Raw genomic sequence first — 18631 nt, 5'->3', positions numbered from 1 at the left:
CTCAATGATTTGGATTTCTGTTTGGGATAAATATAGTAAAGGCTTTTTAATCTAACATATTAAAAAAAAAAAATGCTTCCAGATTTCATCCTTCCTGGCAAAGGTCAAAGTTCAGTGTATAATCTTTGACTCAGTGTTGCTCTCCTGAATGACTGGATCTTAGAAAAGTTTTGTTGCTCTTGTTTTTGGAGGTTTGATTTTATTTTGTTTTCGTTATTGTTAGGTGATGTGCTGACCTGGATTATCATGATATATTAGGCTTGATGGGGCTGTATTGTTAGACCAGATGAGATACCGTGTGGGAAAGTCATTGAGCAGGTGGAAAGTGCTGTTTAATTCTTCTAACAGGAGAGGCTCATGGTGGTATTGAGAAAATGTAAAATGCGGCGGAACAGGTTACTAGAGACGAAAAACAGCAAATGTCTCCTCTGTCATTGTGTGCGAATTTTAATCAAATGGCCTGCGTCATGCAGCTTTATTTTGCATTGAGATATTCCATGTCCCCCAAATATTTCTCCGATGGTGGTAATGAATTGCATTGCCCTCTCGGTTGTAAGAGTACGGGTATTCTGCTGCGGAGCCATATGGTTCCCATTTATTTTAATGAGTCTTTGACATCAGGAGAATTGCTGAGACAGCAGAGGAAAGTGCTTACATCTTGGACCGCAGCCAGAACTACGATTATTTATGTGTAGTAACGACTACCTTTTTCCTCAATAAGAAAGAATACCGTCTTAAGATGGTATCCATGTTGAGATTTTAATAAAATGAAAGTATAAGTTTATATATTTTGGAAATGGCTGTCACTTTAGTAGTAGTGAAATGTGTTTCTTAAGCATGAAGTTTTAGGGTTTAATTGCACATATGAGAAATTAAGGAAACAAGCTGGGAAGTAGGTATCCTTATTTGCTCACTGATAATAAAGGAATACTCTTTTTATTTGGTTTAACGGCATCACCGTTAGTACTCTGCATATGTAATGCTTTCTGTCTGTGATTCTTAAGGCTTTTTACAAAGGTAATTATTCCTGGTAATATTCCTAGGAGGTAGATAAACATAATTCTGAAAATATTAATGGAGGAACTGAGAAATGCAGATGCTCATGGATGTAATCTGTACAATGGATCTTAGCAATTATTAGAATTCAGATTTTTTTAATTGATTACATTATTTAACAATTCATTATTTTCCACGTCCCAGGACAGGATGATGTTGTCTCTAATTCATTAGTAATATGACATGCTTACAATCAAGAAATATCCTTTAAAAATGTGAAGACAAATAAATACCTCCTCAACAATGTATGTTCCATATGTTCGACGTGTAAATGCTAACACTGACTCTGTAGAGATCTTCAAGATTCCTTGAAAAATGTTAGTATTACCTAAAGAAATGTATATAGTGTGAAAAGAGAAAAGAATTGATCTGGTCAAAATTCTATAAAAATAGCTCTTACCGGTAACAATGTCAGATGGCTAGATGAGTATGTGGACCAGGGGAGAAAACGTGCCCTTTTCCAGTCTGCTCTGGGCAAAAGGGAGCCAAGCGCAGGGCCTAGATTTAGCAAAACTGTATCCTATTACATTGTGTTTCAAATATTTTACACAAGGATTTGAACATATAGATTTTTATTTAAGTGATGTCTTACATAAAGACAAAATGGAACCAGAAAGAAGACTGCACATCAAACAACAAAATTCATGATACTAGTCACTGTACATTTATGGGTGAATTGATAAAAAAGGAAAATTAGAATGAAAATCAGTAGATCATTCAGTTAGTGGTATTATTTCATCTATCATTTGATCTAAATTTGCTTTAGTTTGGCAATTCACCATCCCCAATATCAGTCACATTTTCTGGTGATGGCTAGAGCACTCTGTGGTCATAGCACATTTGCAGTAGAACGTCAAATTAATGCAAAGGGGACAAGGGTCAATGTTAAGTCAATTATATATTAAGATTTTCTACATAAAAGAGAGCATGATTTCTTTTTAAAATTTTTGACCCTTCAATTTTCAATTTCAATTTTATAACTTTAAAATACAGTATTTATTCCTTCCATCCCAATACATATGAGAACAATTGATTCCTTCCCCCCCCTTTTTTTTTATTCCCAAGAATTAGTGGGAAAGTGCAGGGGACATCGTTAATAAAATAGAAATGTGTGCATGAAAAATAGCTAGTTCTGAAAAATGATCATTCTTTGTGAGTTAATCATTTTAATTATTTATGACATCAAAGCTGGGAGGTCAAAATTTATACTTAGACTTAATTTTTGTATGCAGCTTTCTGAATTCACATAAAAATCTTGGGTGGTAAATCTTATTTTTTTTTCTAAGTTGAAAATTGCAAATAGATGATTATGCTATTAAAGCACCCCTAAATGTCGAATCCAGCTTGCAGCGTCTGAGGAGCTTGGGCTGGAGCTGTCTGGAGAGGCTCAGGAGAGAGCTCATCCCCTCTGTGCATTTCTCTCGCTTGCTTGTGTGGATATAGCCGACAGACTGAATGGATGACGACGTGACGTGCATGTTCATGATCCAAAACAAAGCTTTAGTCATCCAGCCTCAAGGGTCATCTTTTTATATTATTTCTATTTTTGCTCATTTTTTTTTTTTGTTTAATTGCATGTGCAGTATTTGGACGTATCTTGATAGAATACTTACTGCACACAGTCTTAGATGAGAAGGTTTTTGTTTTGTTTTGTTTTGCAAACTGGTGACTTAAACAAAAGAGTGTCATCTTGAATTTTTTCACTTAGAAGCTGCAATTCACAAAAGACATGATGAGTCTTGAGGGCAATCCTTTGTGAATATTTTCAACTTAATATTAGAATGGAAAAGACATGTAGCTAAATGATTAAACAACCTAATCTTGCCTAAGAATTATAAAACTATTCCTCCTCTGCAGAAGGACTGAAATCAGAATGATGACTGGTTCTTATGTATGTTTATCATATTTTATATGGTGCAAGTATGTTTGCCCCTATACCAGCACACGAGTTATTTGGTTGGTTTGAAATGGGGAAGAGTGACATTTAGAGCCTCGGGAGAGAGATGTGCTACAATTTTAAAAGCATTTGGAGCTATCATTCACACTGTAGGGAGCCAAATACAAACTTGGATTTGACATCACGAGCATCCTTGTATGTGGGAGCTATTTTTCCTTGATTTTTGTTTTTGAATGCTCTTTCAGAGTAAAAGGGCAATAATACAAGGGGGAAAAAAACCCTGATTTGCCGTCCATTTGGAGGATTCTGACATTTTCTTACATTTGTTGATTCTGTCTCAGTTCTGATTACTTTTTTGGAAATGCAAAGCACTTCGACTGTAAAGTATTGGGTAGACCCAAGTATTGCCTGTCCAGTTGTTTGGGAGATTCTCTTTCTTTTGTTTGTGATTGTGTGTATGCATTTTATACCCTTCATAACTCAGTATAAAATAACATACTGAGTACACAATAATGTAACATTGATTTAGCCATAGATAATAGATCACTTTACATTCCATACTTAAGGTAATTTGGATTTTATTCATGGTTGGAAAGAAAATATCCCCAATTAGTCTTTACTTTTGTCTTGCCTCTCATTCACTCATGCCCCAAGATATTACCTTATTATCAATCTTGTAGAGTTTCTCCCACTTGAATGATTTACTACTGCCTTAAAGACCTTACTTGAGCAAAATAATGAAAGACGCAACTGGGGCAAGTATGTTCAGGAAACTTGAGGATGTAACTTAAAAAAATAAAAGGGGAGAATTAGAACAAGGAAGGATTGCTTTTAATAGCAAACTAGGCTTCATTTTCAAAGAAACTACTCCTATATTTCTTGGTTGCTGGATCCATTTTCACTTTTGTGGTTAGGATTTGAGACCATGTGGTTGACACCTAATCAAGAGGGGCCAACCTGGACACTCATGTCAAGCTGGAGAGGATATGAGAATATGATCACAGGCCATTTGCAGAAGTCACTTGTAAAGATTAGGGACATATTTTGTTTTAATCTTAATAACTTTAACCATTGGAAATTGATGTAATATCTGAGCTATGAGGCTAATTTTTATACAAAATATTTTCTGGTGAAACTGGATTTTCTGTTTGTAAGCTAAGCTTCATGACTTCATAACTGACTTGATCTTGATTTGTTCTTCAAAAGGTAAGACGCAGCATGCACACTTGCAGAGCCCCTGATTAATTTGGTGTGTATGTTTTAAAAAACAAGAGTTTTTATTGCCCAGGATTTACCAGATAAACAAGTTAATTTCAGTAATGTCATTTTGCTTAGACTAAATTTCCCCCAAATAAATGAAAAATAAACTCAAAATATAGACTTACAAGTCATCTGGCATTTTCCTTTTGAGCATAGTGCATAGGAGAGAGAAATATATTATTGACTTTAGACCCACATGGTAGAATTAATATTTTCCATAATTTGCCCCTTGTTCAACATCAGACTGGACCACTAACTCTCAACCTCTGTGTACCAAATTTAGTGCCAAAACACATAGCTCAGTTTACTGCTTTCTGCCTTTCAGGCTATGCCAGTGCTTTGCTGATGGTTGTTGGCACTAAAAAGAACAACTGCTTTGAGAGGGTCACTGGCTTGCTGCTCAAGCATTATTAGCTCCAGAGTGCTGCACTACGTGGGATCAATGGTCTAAGATGTGGTCTTCAGTCTTACAGGCCCAGACACAGGATGGTCTCTTGCATGCAGAGAAGGCAATCTCAGATGGAACGACATACTAACCACATTCAGAAATGACTGACTTGCACATCTGAAACAAATTTGATTATTTTCAGCAAGAGATAAAATTAATGAGTCAACTGGGTAGTCTTGTTGATCTGAAGATGTGTTCCAATTTGTATGAACAGGTTGGTTTATGAGTGTGGAAGTGGAGCAAAGTCAGATGAATTTTCTTAGAGCTTAATTTGATTCAACGACGATACCTTGATCTATTCATCTCCTCTATGGGATCAGAATATTCAGAATATTTGTCTCATCAAAGCATTGACTTCCCTGTATGGTCTTGCAAATATGCGTCCAACTTTTAGTTTTGGCTTCCATTTCAAATCCACTCTGTTCATAAACTCTTTATATAACTTATGGCACAGATTATTTTATTTTATCCACTTACATTCTTATCCTGGCATTGTGAATTAGGCAATTGCTCAATTCTCTTCTCCATTCACTTCTAAATTAGTATTTTAGGAAGGCTATATTCTGCAGATAACTAACATCAGTAACTCTGTGCTCTTTATTCCTTTAGTTGACCAAGATCGATATTATCTCCATAATATGTGATCATTTTACAGTAACACCAGTGTGCCCTGACGGGAACCATAATGGTGTTCTCAGGAGCTGTGTCCTGGGCAGTATACATAGTACTGTTGCATTTAGACACTTCCATTTCAGGGTGGTGACTGTGAATGGGATAAAAGAAATTGGGATGAAAGACACGAAAAACTTAGTATCATGTATGAAAACAGACTAATTATTTTTCAAAGAAGTAGTGAAAGACACCTTCACCCTTTTTCTACTTGCTCTTGACCTCACAGTGGTAAAGTGAATTTTGAACTCTGTAGAGACACAAAGTAGAGTTCAATCCCTCTGCGAATGGCACAAATTACTAGGTAAGCATATGAGGGAGGTTTCAGATTCCCTAAGGCAGATGTGCTGAGTGAATTTGGCCTGTTTTTTCCAGGCTTGAAGAACACAGACTCTTTTTTATGACTTCATTTTGTGATGTTAGTCAAATTGGGGCCTGGAGGCAGGAGATAGTCCATAAAGGCCCATTCTAGTGCTCCAATTCAATCACCAGAAGAGAGACGTGGGTGGCTCCTATATTCAGGAAAGCCACATTTAAAATATCTCCCACAAGGCTGATCTTATAGTATTTCAAAGCTTTCCTTTTAAATATATTCCATAGGCATTTTGGTCATTGTTTTTACAGTGCTATTTATAATATGCAAATTCTAGGACAAGGATAAGTACAGGTTTGAATTATAAACCCTCGTGGATAGGAACTGACACCAATCCAATCCTAACACACTTTGACCATGTTAGCAATGCCAAGAGCCCAGGGGAAGGGACTCAACAGTCTGCCACTATCGTTATCCTCAAAGCCTTGGAAAATTGTCTCTAAACTCTGTCTTTTTGGGAAAAGGTAATCTGGCTTTTTAGGAAGTGGTAGATTCATATCACAATAGATTCATCCAGAAGATTGAAGAATTCTTATAATCTAAAAGTACAGGTACAAATCTAAATAGATATTAAGAAGAAAAATTTGTCTAGACTACCATGAATTGTCTAAAAAATAAGTAATAAAATCATGAGAGATGTTTATAATAATTATTTTAAATGAGTTCATTAAAATCTTTTTTTTTTTAATCTGTAAAGTCATGGCCTTGAAAGGTAATGTCTTAAGGGCATAATTTTATGATATCAAGAGTGAAAAAGGTTGAAGGTTATCACCCCCAAAACCAGAGGCTCTCGCCTGCTGTAAGGTGGTGACGGATAAGGCTGTCAGATAGGGTGGCAGATTACTAGGCAGGTTGTTGAATTTTTCTTTCGACGGTAATCTTTTACATTTTGACAAATTCTTCCCTGTTTTGAGATGATTTAAATATACCATTATGAAGCAGATCAGAGTTTTTAAATCAAAGTTGAAAATTGTCTCTGCTGCCAGGAGTACAAGTATGTGCAGTGAACATATACATAAATAAAATGGGAAAATTGTGTACATGTTTGAAAGCCTTTGCTTTCTGGCAATCTCTTCTGGAGAAGTAAAACAGTAGAGAAGAGAAGAAGTTGGGAAAATGAAATTCTTGCCCAAATGTCATATTTCTCTTAACTCTGTAAACTTCTGAGTCTGTTCATTCTGTCTGAGTTTCTCATCACTGGAAATGAAAGCTCCATGTGGGCAGGAATCACCATCTGGTTTTTTCACCAGTATATCCAATCATCTGGAATGTGCCTGGCACATAGTGGGCCCTTGGTTTATAGTTATTGAATAAACCAATTCATGAAATGAGATGAATCATAACAGCCTCCCTGTATTTGGTTGGAATGCTTTGTGAGGTGGGGGTGGGGGGATATGAGACAAAGGAATTGAACCCCTTTGGAAGAAAGTGATAGTGTAGTCCCTTTTCTCTCATTGCTTATACAGCCTTCTAAATCAAAATCCTCTTTGAAGGCAGCAGCAGTTGACATCTACCAGAAGTAGTATGACACCAAGTCTCAGCCTTGTTCAACTCCCTTAGGGTGGCTTCAGCTCTCTCTGTGATATGGTGGTTAAGAGCCTGGACCCTGGAATAATGAATCCCAGCTTCACTACTGGTTACATGACTTTGATAATGTTATTTAACCTTTAGTGACTTGGTTTCCTCAAATGGAGACATGGGTAATACCAACCCAAGGAGATGTAAGGATAAAATGAGATCATTCATGTAAAATTCTTTGCACAGTATAGCACTTGGGAAGCCCTCCATAAATGTTAGCTTGTATTACTTGTTGCTATCCAAGGATTTTTGCTCAATTTATTGTTTCTGTCTATTTTTCTACTTGAACATGCATATTAGTTTAGAAACAAAGTACCACTAACTCAGTGGCTTAGCACGACAGATATTTCTGTCCCACAGTTCTGGAGACTAGATTGAAATCAACGTGTTAGCAGAACCGTGCTCTCTTGGAAAGCTGTAGCTTTCCTTGCATTTCCAGCTTCTGGTAGTCCTAGGCATCACTTAGCTTTCTGCAGCACACTCCCAATCTCTGTATCCATCTTCACATGAACTTCTCCCTTTGTCTTTTTACATCATCCCCCTGTGTGTGTGTGTTTAAATTTTCCCTTTTTATATGGACACCAGTTGTACTGGATTAGCACCCACCCCAATGACCTCAACTGATCATCTGTTTAAAGACCTCGTTCCCTAATAAGGTTACAACCTGGGTCTTGAGGGTTAGAACTTCAACATACTGGTGGCGGTGGTGGGGAAATGACCCATAAGAGCATGATTCTATATTTTTCTTCTCAATTCAGTGTACTTTTCCTTCTCCAGTGGAGAAGCGTCATATAATATGGCACAGGATTGGAGGCACTTAAGTTTAAGTTTAGCTTTGCCACTACCTGCACTGAAAAAACTCACTCAAATTCTGCAAGTCTGGGCTACTTTATAAAATAGAAGGACTGGGTTAGATGATGTCTAGCATGTCTTCCAACTCCAGAAAGGTCATGTTTATAATGTGTGGCTCTCTTTTCCTCAACTACAGTGTGTATCTCAAACTTCCATGATGTTCAATGCATCTTGGTGTCCCTGTAACTAACAAAGGTTCTGATGTATTTCATGACCATCTTCAACTGTCTCAGTGTATACTTGTATTAAAATCCCACTGTCTGTAATGCTATTTAAGTGTGGTTCTTATCAAATGAAAGCTTTGTTAGATTTAGGTTGTAAAAATGTCTAAATAGTGCCACTGAGCCTTTTTTGTAAGTTTTTATTGCTTTTTGAAATTTTCTAAAATTCGTAAATAGACATTTTTCTATGCCAAGTGCCCTCAATATCAAAATAAGATCCAGAATATAAGAGTTTGTAGTGTGTCTTTTCTGATTAGAGTATGATGCAACTCATGTGAAAACCATAAAACCTAAACTTAAGACGTTAGGGGAAATAAAATTAAATTCTGCCACTGACTCATAGACTATTGGCAACTTTCCTGAAAGTTTGCTTAGACTGCCATTATAGAGGACTTAAAAGTCTACTCCACTACAGCTAGAAGAAAATTTAAGAAAGGAAATAGAAATCTGTGCCAGCTCTCAGATATAATATTTTTAGTGTCTCCTAGCCAAAAAGGGGTGACTGTAGATTCAATATCATCAAATGGCACTTTCTAATTCTTCACCTCATCTGAAAACCGCTGCCCTGGGTGTTCACTGAATTGTTCCTTTCTCTTTCAGCTTCCTCCATCCTCAAAAGAGAGAAGCGGCTAAGGACAAAGAATGTGCATTTTAGTTGTGTCACCGTGTACTACTTCACCAGGAGGCAAGGCTTCACGAGCGTGCCCAGTCAAGGGGGCAGCACCTTGGGCATGTCCAGCCGCCATAACAGCGTGCGCCAGTACACTCTTGGTGAATTTGCAAGAGAACAAGAGAGGCTCCACCGGGAGATGTTGAGAGAACACCTCAGGGAGGAAAAGCTGAACTCTTTAAAACTAAAGGTAAAAAAGCATTAGGAACTCACTTTTTGCAAAACCTCATATCCTTACCTTGACTTGGTTGAATTAACCATTTTCATATTTGTATTCATAGACCAAACTGGACATTTTACACAACAGATTGCCTGCTAAGGCTTTTTTTTTTCTTTTAAGGAAAAAGAGTAAAGTGTCTTCCCTGAAAGCAATGTGGAAAACTTACCTGACATCATTTATTTATTCATTCAATAAATATTTGTTATTGAGTACCACCGGGTCATAGACCCTATGCTTGGGCTGGGCCAACTGGTATCAAAAATAGATATGGTCCCTTCTCTCCTGGAACTTTCTTAGTAATAGGAAAGAAAAATATCAATCATGTAGACAAAATCAAATCATAGGTTCATTAAGTGCTATAAAAGGAGAGTTGCAAGGGGCTATGAAAGTTTGAAACAGGGAATTGGTATGGTCCAGAGGTCAAGGCAGGTTTCCTTAAGGAATTGACGACCGAACTGAAATCTGAACAGATAACTAGGCCAAAGGTTGGCACGAGTGGTTCAGACAGCAGGAAGAGCCATAACTGCCTTGTGCTGGAGGAAGCACAGGGAGCACACAAAGGCTAGTGTGGCTGGAGCAGAGACAAAAAGAATAGGTTATTCATGAAGTAGATTATACATGAAGGAGGCAGGACGGGGCTTTGTAGATCATGTTAAGGCATTTTTTATTTTTCCTCTTCCTAAGAACATCAAAAGTCATCTAAGAGTTTTGAGCATGGGGTCGGGGTGGTAGAATAATATGATCGGGTTCATGCTATGATGCGAGAATAGTTTTGGGGTAAGGGCTGCCATGCTGGTGGGGGAGCATGCAAGGTTAGACCAGTTAAGAAGCTATCACAGTAGTCCAGGAGAGAGATGATGGGAAGTTAGATAGACTGATGGTAGGGGAGATGAAGAGAAATAGACAGAGGGAGGAGGTTAAGAAGTAAAATCAACAGTTCCTGATGACGAGCTGGATTTGAAAGGAAAGGAGGGGTAGGGTCAAGAATGACTCCTAAACTTCTGGCTTACAAAACTGAACAGTTTGTGGGTAATAGTACTTTTCTTTATGAGGAGGATATGGCAAGGAATCCAGGAAGAGGAGCAGGTTAGAGCTGGGATTGGAAGGGAAGGGATAGATAATGAGATTATTTTTGGACATAACTGATTTTGGGGAGGTTTTGATTTACTAAAGAGATGTCAAGGAGGTGTCCAGGCCACATTAGAGATTAAGTGGAGAGAAACACAGCTCAGAAAATGTCTTTCATCAACCAAAGACAATCTTTAAATATGTACTGATCCATCAGCCTCTCAATATATAGGAAACGCTCTCCCGCTCTCCCGCTCTCCTGTCATTATCTAATGACAAAGGAAATGTTTTTTAGGTAATCCAGGATACTTAACATAAAAAGCCTCTTATTAAATAGCTGAAACACCAATAAATACATCTGTGTTACCTGTTACTTTAGTTCCCAGTATAAAGTCAAGCATCAGAGGTGTGCCATGTGTTTTAAAATACCTTGTTTTTATGTATCTTGCAGTTTATGTATCTGCCTTGTTCCCAACTGTATAAGAAGGCAGTTGCTTAAATTAAGCTAGGCACGACCTAGCCTAGAGCAGGTCTCATATTTCCTTTGTTGGTATTTTTGACAAATTTCACCAGAAGTCTTCTAAGATTTTTTTGGTAGCAATCCACTATTATTGTTGTTTTTCATGATTGCTTTGCATATAGCTTAGCTTAATAATAATTCTTAGATTTGCTTCTGAAATCCACCCTCTGCCTTTCTAACCCACTGTAAACCAACTCTATGCCCTACTCTAAGAACAAAGTCATTCTCCAAACTCAAATACTGGCAGAACAATAGTAATGGCTGCCATTCATTAAGGGATTTTTATTTGCTAGGCATTCTGTAAACTTTATTCAATTTAATCTTAACAAAGACCCAGTGGGATAGGTAAATTGAGACCATGTGTGCTGAAGAAAAAGAAGCACAATGATGTTAAACACTGACTCACTCAATAGAAAACTGGTTATATTATCCTGTTACTTCCTATTCTAAAATTAATTGATTATCCCCCCTAGGCATTGGGAAAGACAATCTCTGTACCTATAGGGAGTCGTACCTTTCTGGGGTTTGGTACTGTGTGCAGTGGTCTTTAACAGCTGGGAGACTATAATTCTATCTAAGAACCAAAAGATTTATTGTGGCAAACTTTGAGGTACATTATACATGTGATGAATGTTAGGAAGAGCCACACACCTACAGGAACCTTCCATATCAGGCAGTAATATATTCTGATACTATAATTTGTATTCAGCTACTTTTATGCTTTTTCTTTAATAAGCTGAAGAAGAAAAGAAGAGGCAAAAAAATTCTCCTATTGATTCATCTTTTTTTTTTTTTTCTTATTGTGCTTAGTGTTGGAAGTTGGAGAGGCAGTCATTCGAGTGGGTGTCATGGCTTGGTTTGTCATTGATAAGTGAAAACATGCAACTTTCCCTTTTGGTGAAGATATAAACAGAAGATATTTGGATATCATTGCTCCTTTCAAATGAATACCAAGCAAAAAGATAATGGGATTCTAAGGTGATCTGAACTTAGCCTTGCTGTACTAAAAATATTTAGAAACTCAGAAACATATTACACAAACCTAATTAAAGATCATAGCAATGTGGACCAGTTTGCTAAAAAAAATCTGAGAAGACTGAATGAAGAAACAGTTGTATATTTTAATTATAATTCCTTTAGTATATTAGCTTTTATGATTTTTAAAATATCATTGACTATACTTGTCTAAGGTTTAGCTATCCAAAATCTAAAATTAACTATCCAAAAACATTAGCTATCCAAAAATAATCACTCAGATACGTGAAATTTCACTTTTCATGTAACATTTGTCTTGAAATATTAATATCTCTGGAGTAAGGAATAAAATAAATGTAGCTAAATTGATTCCATATTTTGACTGGGGCAGCAGTAGGGTCTCTGGCACAGAGAGGGGTCAAAAGAGGAAAGCAAGGAGTGTTATAAACTTCTCCACTTTGTCTTTGACTGGAGGTGGACCTCTGTGAGTGGCTGTGAACTATCTATTGAGTAAGGAGAGAGAAGGTAACATCTGGCAAGACACTTTCTAAAGCCCTCCCCATGGAGACCAGATACAACACCACAGGAAACTCACTGGACGTGGAACTGAGTAGTGTCCCTTTTCCTTATTTGAGAACCAACAGCCTAGAAGTTTCTCTTTCCACTGTGCCTCCAAGTCTTTCCAGGCTGTTTCTCTAGGTTCCAAATAGAGAACCCACTTATGCAATGGCACTCCTTCTGATGGGGCCTTCCTAGTGAAAGATTAGTAAACAGAAACATACACTACCCTCTTCTTGATGTTCCCTTATAATAAATAGTTTGGAAACAAAATAAGAATAGGAATTTAGTTTCTCACTGTAACATTGCTTCTTATTGAGTAATCCATCTCTTAATCAAATGATGAGTTAGACACATTGGGCAATAATCTATACAATTAGATGTGTAGAACAAGTCCAATTCCATTTGGGGGTTCAAGTGTCTTTTTTGTTGGTGGTGTTGGTGTTCAAAACATTGTCAAAAAACAATAGAGAAAGCTAAATGAATAAAATGCTTGTTCCTAGAAGAAATAACTAGCTTTAGATTTCTGAATTACAGAGAATAGTCCATTTTCCCTGTCAAGCCCATTCAAACATGTCATACTCTTCACAGAATCAAGGCAGTCATCTTAATACTATACTCTTTTCCAAATTAAGTGCTTAGATTTCATCATCTGCACCACATTGTTGAATAATTACATTAGCCTTTATTCCCATTTCACATGTATCTGTAAAATGCATTAGGCAGCCATTTATGCTCCAAAGAGTGTTGGCATTCCAATTGCCTCTGGGTTATATCTTACTGGATTCTACTACCTTGTTCTAGGAAATTTAATTTAGCTTTCACAGCCTTGACTGGCTCTCCTTCTCAATGTTTTTTCAACTTTGATTGTTCTCTTTCTCCTTTCTGAGATCAAGGGTCTGGCTCCACTCTGGTACCATTTCCAACTACTTCCCAGAGTTACATAGTTTTCCCAATTTTTCAGTCATGCATGTGTTCCTTGAGTGATGCTTGGTTGTTTGCTCTCTTTCTTCATTAAACAAGAGTTACCACCTGGTAGCTTTTAATGATCAACCTTCAATGATCAACCTTTTAAAAATTTCTATCTAAATTTTCTTCACTTGAAATCTTACATTTATGGTTGTGCTTTATTCACTTAGTGACTCACCCATGCGACATAATTCTCCACCTTCACCTCCAGTCCTGTTCCTTATATCCCTTCAACAGTCTTGTGATTTACTAACCTCTAGGTGAATACCCCAAATGCTCTAGAAGATATAAAGGATTGGGGGTTTGTAGGAGATGGTTGACACACGCTATTATCTCAAATCTAGTTTCCAAATTTTTGTATGTGTCTTTAACTATTTCATCATACTATAGTTCTTTATTAGATGGGTCAAAGTCTGGTCATGGTATTTTTTAACTGCATTTATCCCTACAGAACTTCTCTGTTATATTCTGGAGAGATTGCTCAAGAGCATAGTTAGTGCCAGTGTTTCCAGAATGTATTCCTAAACGGAGGCCTGCTCCAACACCAAATGAAAAACTTTGATATTTGCCAAATACCTGTCATGTCATCTGTACAACCTATTTTGACAAGTACAGAAAAAATACACCTAACCATAGTGATGGAGACTGAGAGACCAGGCTTCAGCCCTGGGCAAATGCAATACATTTAAGAATATGTTCTTTCAAAATATTGCTGGTATTTTAGTTTTAATGGAACAATCAAACATATGTCATCAAATCTTTACATTCTTCCTATGCAATATATGTTGATCCTCTGGTTCAGGAGAAGTCAGCTGAACTGATTCTCCTGATTAAACTATGGAATGCATCCAGTGCTGTGCTAGAGGCAGCTCACAAAAGTAGCTCACTAAATTGTATTGTGCGTATATCTTCCCAGTGGTAGCTGGAAATCAGCTATGATGAGGACTGTTTACACCATGGAACTTGACAAACACAACATATTAGAACTTTTTTTTTTTCAGAGACACCATCATTAAATATTTACCTGCACAATGTTGGCTTCATTTGGCTTAGTAGCCACCACTAAAAGGAGCAATGTTGATCTAAACCAGAGGGAGGATAATGGAACATATGAAAGTTTACATGTCTTATGTGTTGATGTTATCATCCTTTCTGGTGACTTTGGTGGTGGTATGTAAGCCACAGACACATTGTAAATTCAGGTTGCTGAAATTCTTACAGGCTGGCAAAACAAGCAAATCTTCCTGGCTCTTTGAGGGTATAATTAAATTGGTTCCAATTTGCCACCTGCAATTAACAACTAATGAACAGAAGAGTTATCCTATAAGATTTGACTGAATATCAAAAGAATATGAATATTTTTCTTTATTTTGCCAGAGAATTAGTGACTAGATTGTCTATCCAACTCATAGCACAAAACTATGTCCAGTACAAAGCCACTGACTGCACATCTTTGATGACCCGGAGCACATTGCTTTTTGAGAGAGCTGATTCTACTTATCCAGTTGTAATTGTTAGAAAGTTCTTCTTTACATTGACCAGAATGCTGCCATCTAATTCTATCTTTTAACCCTAATTCTGCCCTCTAGGCACACAGAATAAATCCTGCCCCTGTTCTCTAAACTCCAAGTGTTTGAAAGCAATGGTGGTGGATATGCCAATATTTGACAAGTGGGTTATGTGGGCTCCATGTGTTTCTTTCTATAGGTTTAGACATCCTTAGTTCTTCCCATTAATCCTCCTAAGACACTTTTCACTCTGGTAACATTCCCCTGGATATAATGCTGTTTGTTAATGTCTACCTCAAAATATGGTAGAATACTGTACCATAATACCAAAATATTGTACTCCAGAGAGGATCTATCCGGTATAAAGGAATGTGTTACATTATCCCCTCCCAAGTTGTGGATGCTCTATCCCTGAGTATACACTAAAGGTACAGTAGCTTTTTGGACCTTGATCATTTTGTTTGTTCATATTAAATAAGTAAATGTAAATAAAAGAGCAACAACAAAAAGCAAGCAAACAAACAAAGCCCAGGTAAATCAGGTCAGCATCATCATATAAATTAAAACTTAATACATCTCCAGGCAAGAATCCTCTTTAGTGCTGGACATGACATACACGAGAGCGATCAATAAAGTTTGTTCTTTAATTTGAATAAGCCTGATGTTGTCATCCTCAAATGTGATAAGCCCACCCCTTAGCCTTCATCCAAGATATGATTTGAAAATTATATTTAACAAGACAGGGTCTAGGTTCAGGATATCCTCTCAGAGTAGTGATCCTCAATAGGAAAAGGGAACTTTCCCTTTCACCATCCCACCATGACCTCCACTGAGACTTGTTGGTGTATGTGCCACACCCCTCTTCCCAGCCTCACTGATCGTGTGGAAGTGCTGAGTGTCCCTGTTATTAGAGACATTTTCAACCGTACAAATAACTAAAAATTCATGTATCCAACCATACTCTTATTAATGAGTTCGCATTTTGCCCTTCTACGTAAAGAACATGAAAAATTTTGTCTGAGAATCACAGGACTAGATCAGTGGTTTTCTAGTTATGTTCCACGAGGTCGGGGCTCTATACCTTACTCCTGCTTTTATCTATTTTATATAGCTTGAGGTTCTGCACGGAGTCTAATTTGACAAATGGACATTCTCGCTTTAGTGACCTCAGTGATAACTCCAGTAGTCACGGCTCTCTTTCTTCAAATATTCAGAGACCATCTGTTTAAATAATCCTTTCTAGAGTATTACCTAGAATTAGTTTTTATTTTAAACAATTCACTCCCATTTTGATCATCTTTTGATATCTTTCCCCATAGCGCTTCACACATATTAGACTGAACAACCATAGCTTCAAGCTTTTTCATTGCTCGAGAGCGTGAATGGCCTGGACCTGGAGATTCTTACATATAACAGCTGAGTACTATCTCACTGTCTCCCCACCTCTTTTTTATATGTTAAATCCTTACTATCTGTTCTCCCATTTCTGGTTTGAAGGTTTTCTCCTTGATAGAGATTGTGGAATCAGAATAGGAGCTAAATAATCCTTTGTGTCTTTGTCTCTACCCTTCCATTTCACTTGTCTATCATTCCCTTCTCCCCGCTGCTTCTATAACTTGCACGTACATTTTGTTGCCCTTACTGCACTGTATCACATTTATTGCATGGTCATCTCTCCACCAGGCTGGAAGCTCTTTAGATGGCAGAACTGTCATACATCTGTAAATCCTGTCACTTGTACAATAGCTGGCAGTATAGTGATTAAGCATGCATTCATTCATTCACTCATTCATTTATTCAAAAATATTTATTAATCAATTACTGTCGGACTGCAATTAACAAAGTTCTGGGGATACAGTGGTGAAAAAGACAGACTTGGTCTCTGTTCTCAATGCGTGCACATTATGTTGGGAGAAATATACATGAAGCTAATCACCAAAAATAATATATTATTACAAAATTAGGCAGCATACTATGCTAATTAAATACAGGCCAGGGTAAATGAGTTGAAAGTCGGCTGGGAAAGTTCAACAGTGAACTTGGACCAGTTTCTTCTGCTAACATCTCCATTAGAAAGTCTGCCACCACATGCTCACAGAATAGGTGCCCAGAGAAATGTCATTTATCTTCAGCTTGCTTCCAGTTTTCTTCTGTTCTGAGCTCTTATTCTCTGATTCTCTGAATCATATCTTTCATTTCTGAATGAGCTAAGTCTAAGGAAGCTTGTACTGCTCTTCTGTCTGCTCCCATAGCACTGGGATCGGCTCTTGGAATGTAGCTGCAACCGTATCCTTTTTTCCCCCTTCTGTGTAGGGTTCTACTATTGCCCTAAGAATTCTTACTCTAAACTGCTCTTAAGAGCCTGGCTTTAGCTTTGAGGTCAAATAGACCTGAGTTTGATTCTCAGTACAATCACTAGCTAGACTTTGGCAAATTATCTTCTCAAGGCTCCAATTTTCTCAACAATTAAAAAATATTTCATAAGATTGTTGTACAAATTAGATGAGATAATTTATATAAAGTATAGAGCCCAGTGACTGGTTTTCAATATATGGTAGCTTGGGTCATTCTCAACATCATTATCATCACTATAATAAGCAGTAATCAGTGTTTGTGGAATTGAATTATTTTCATATTCTGATTTCTTTCCACTGTCATTTTTACATGTGCTAATAACTTTGTAATAACCAGGAGACTTTATTACTAAGAATACCTTTTAACTGCTAAAAGGGAGTGTTTTTATTTTTGTTGGTTTTGGTCTTGTTTTTAGCATTTTAGTAAATCCACATTTATGGTGGAATTCATCCCCACATGACATGGCAAAAGAAAAAAAAAAAGGCAGGGGGTTGAATGCTGACTTTCATCTGAGCCCCCCTTGCCCTGTGCTTGACTAAAGCAGTCTGAGAATCATTCCACTGATTCTGACAGTAATGTATCCCATCCTTCAAGTGTATTTAGATGGGCAAAGGTTTTACTCTATTGGGCTTATGAACTATTTGTTCATACTTATCAGTACAAATCAGACAGATTTGCAAAATTAAGATGTTTGCATTCTATTTAAAGAAAGTTATAGTCCTTTCAATTGTAGAATGAGTCTGGACAAGTTTACACAGTGACTCAAGAACTAAGTCTCATCTTAATTATCATTCCTGGAACAAAGCAAGCAAAAGTACACACACACACACACACACACACACACACACACACGAGTCTTTGACCTTGATATTTTTCCATTATAATATAAATAAATGCACACAAGTAGGATAAATCTAAAGATAAAGATCATTTAACCAAATCCTGATTTAGGTCATTACTTATCACCTCTGAGGTGACTAAGGCAGGGGAACAGAGGAACTACTCTCTAGAGGCCTACAATTTATTTACTTTTTGTTCTTTGCTTATGGACCAAGACAGGAAGTGATCCTGCACAAGTCCAGTCTTCTGAATAATTTGTAGGCCAATAAAACACCATGCTCTGTTCCATTTCAGACCTTTGAAACTATATTGTTGCTGAGTGTGGAACGCCTTCTGCCCCCACTTGGTCATCTCACTGCTACTCCATCTTCAGAGTTTAGCTTAGATGTGGAAGTCTTTCTTCCTCACTCCACCACCAACACCCCCAGGTGCCCTGTGTTCACTCTCAGCTAGAAAATCCCTATGAACTGGATAAAAATTACTAGATTCCTCATCTCTTTACTCCAGTCCATTGAGATCAACACCTGTATCTTGTGCTCTGACATACCTAATGCTTAAATGCAAAGTAAGCACAAAGACTATTCAATATACTTT

The 18631-nt window shown here is 37.2% G+C and overlaps 1 protein-coding gene across 5 annotated transcripts in view; it reads left to right on the top strand.

Annotated features, from left to right (window-relative positions):
• CSRNP3 (cysteine and serine rich nuclear protein 3) overlaps positions 1 to 18631 on the top strand; it is a 188874-nt gene that overhangs the window by 157892 nt on the left and 12351 nt on the right. For all 5 annotated transcript variants that reach the window (XM_032409111.1, XM_032409100.1, XM_032409120.1 and 2 more), the window contains one exon: positions 8955 to 9214. In XM_032409111.1, the coding sequence (XP_032265002.1) occupies positions 8955 to 9214 (260 nt within the window). The remainder of the gene's footprint in view (positions 1 to 8954; positions 9215 to 18631) is intronic.

Source organism: Phoca vitulina, unplaced genomic scaffold (assembly GCF_004348235.1).
Source record: "Phoca vitulina isolate PV1807 unplaced genomic scaffold, GSC_HSeal_1.0 scaffold1, whole genome shotgun sequence".
In the NCBI taxonomy this organism is placed as follows: domain Eukaryota; kingdom Metazoa; phylum Chordata; class Mammalia; order Carnivora; family Phocidae; genus Phoca; species Phoca vitulina.
The sequence above is the reverse complement of the archived record's forward strand: the minus strand, read 5'-3'. Positions and strand labels throughout refer to the sequence as shown.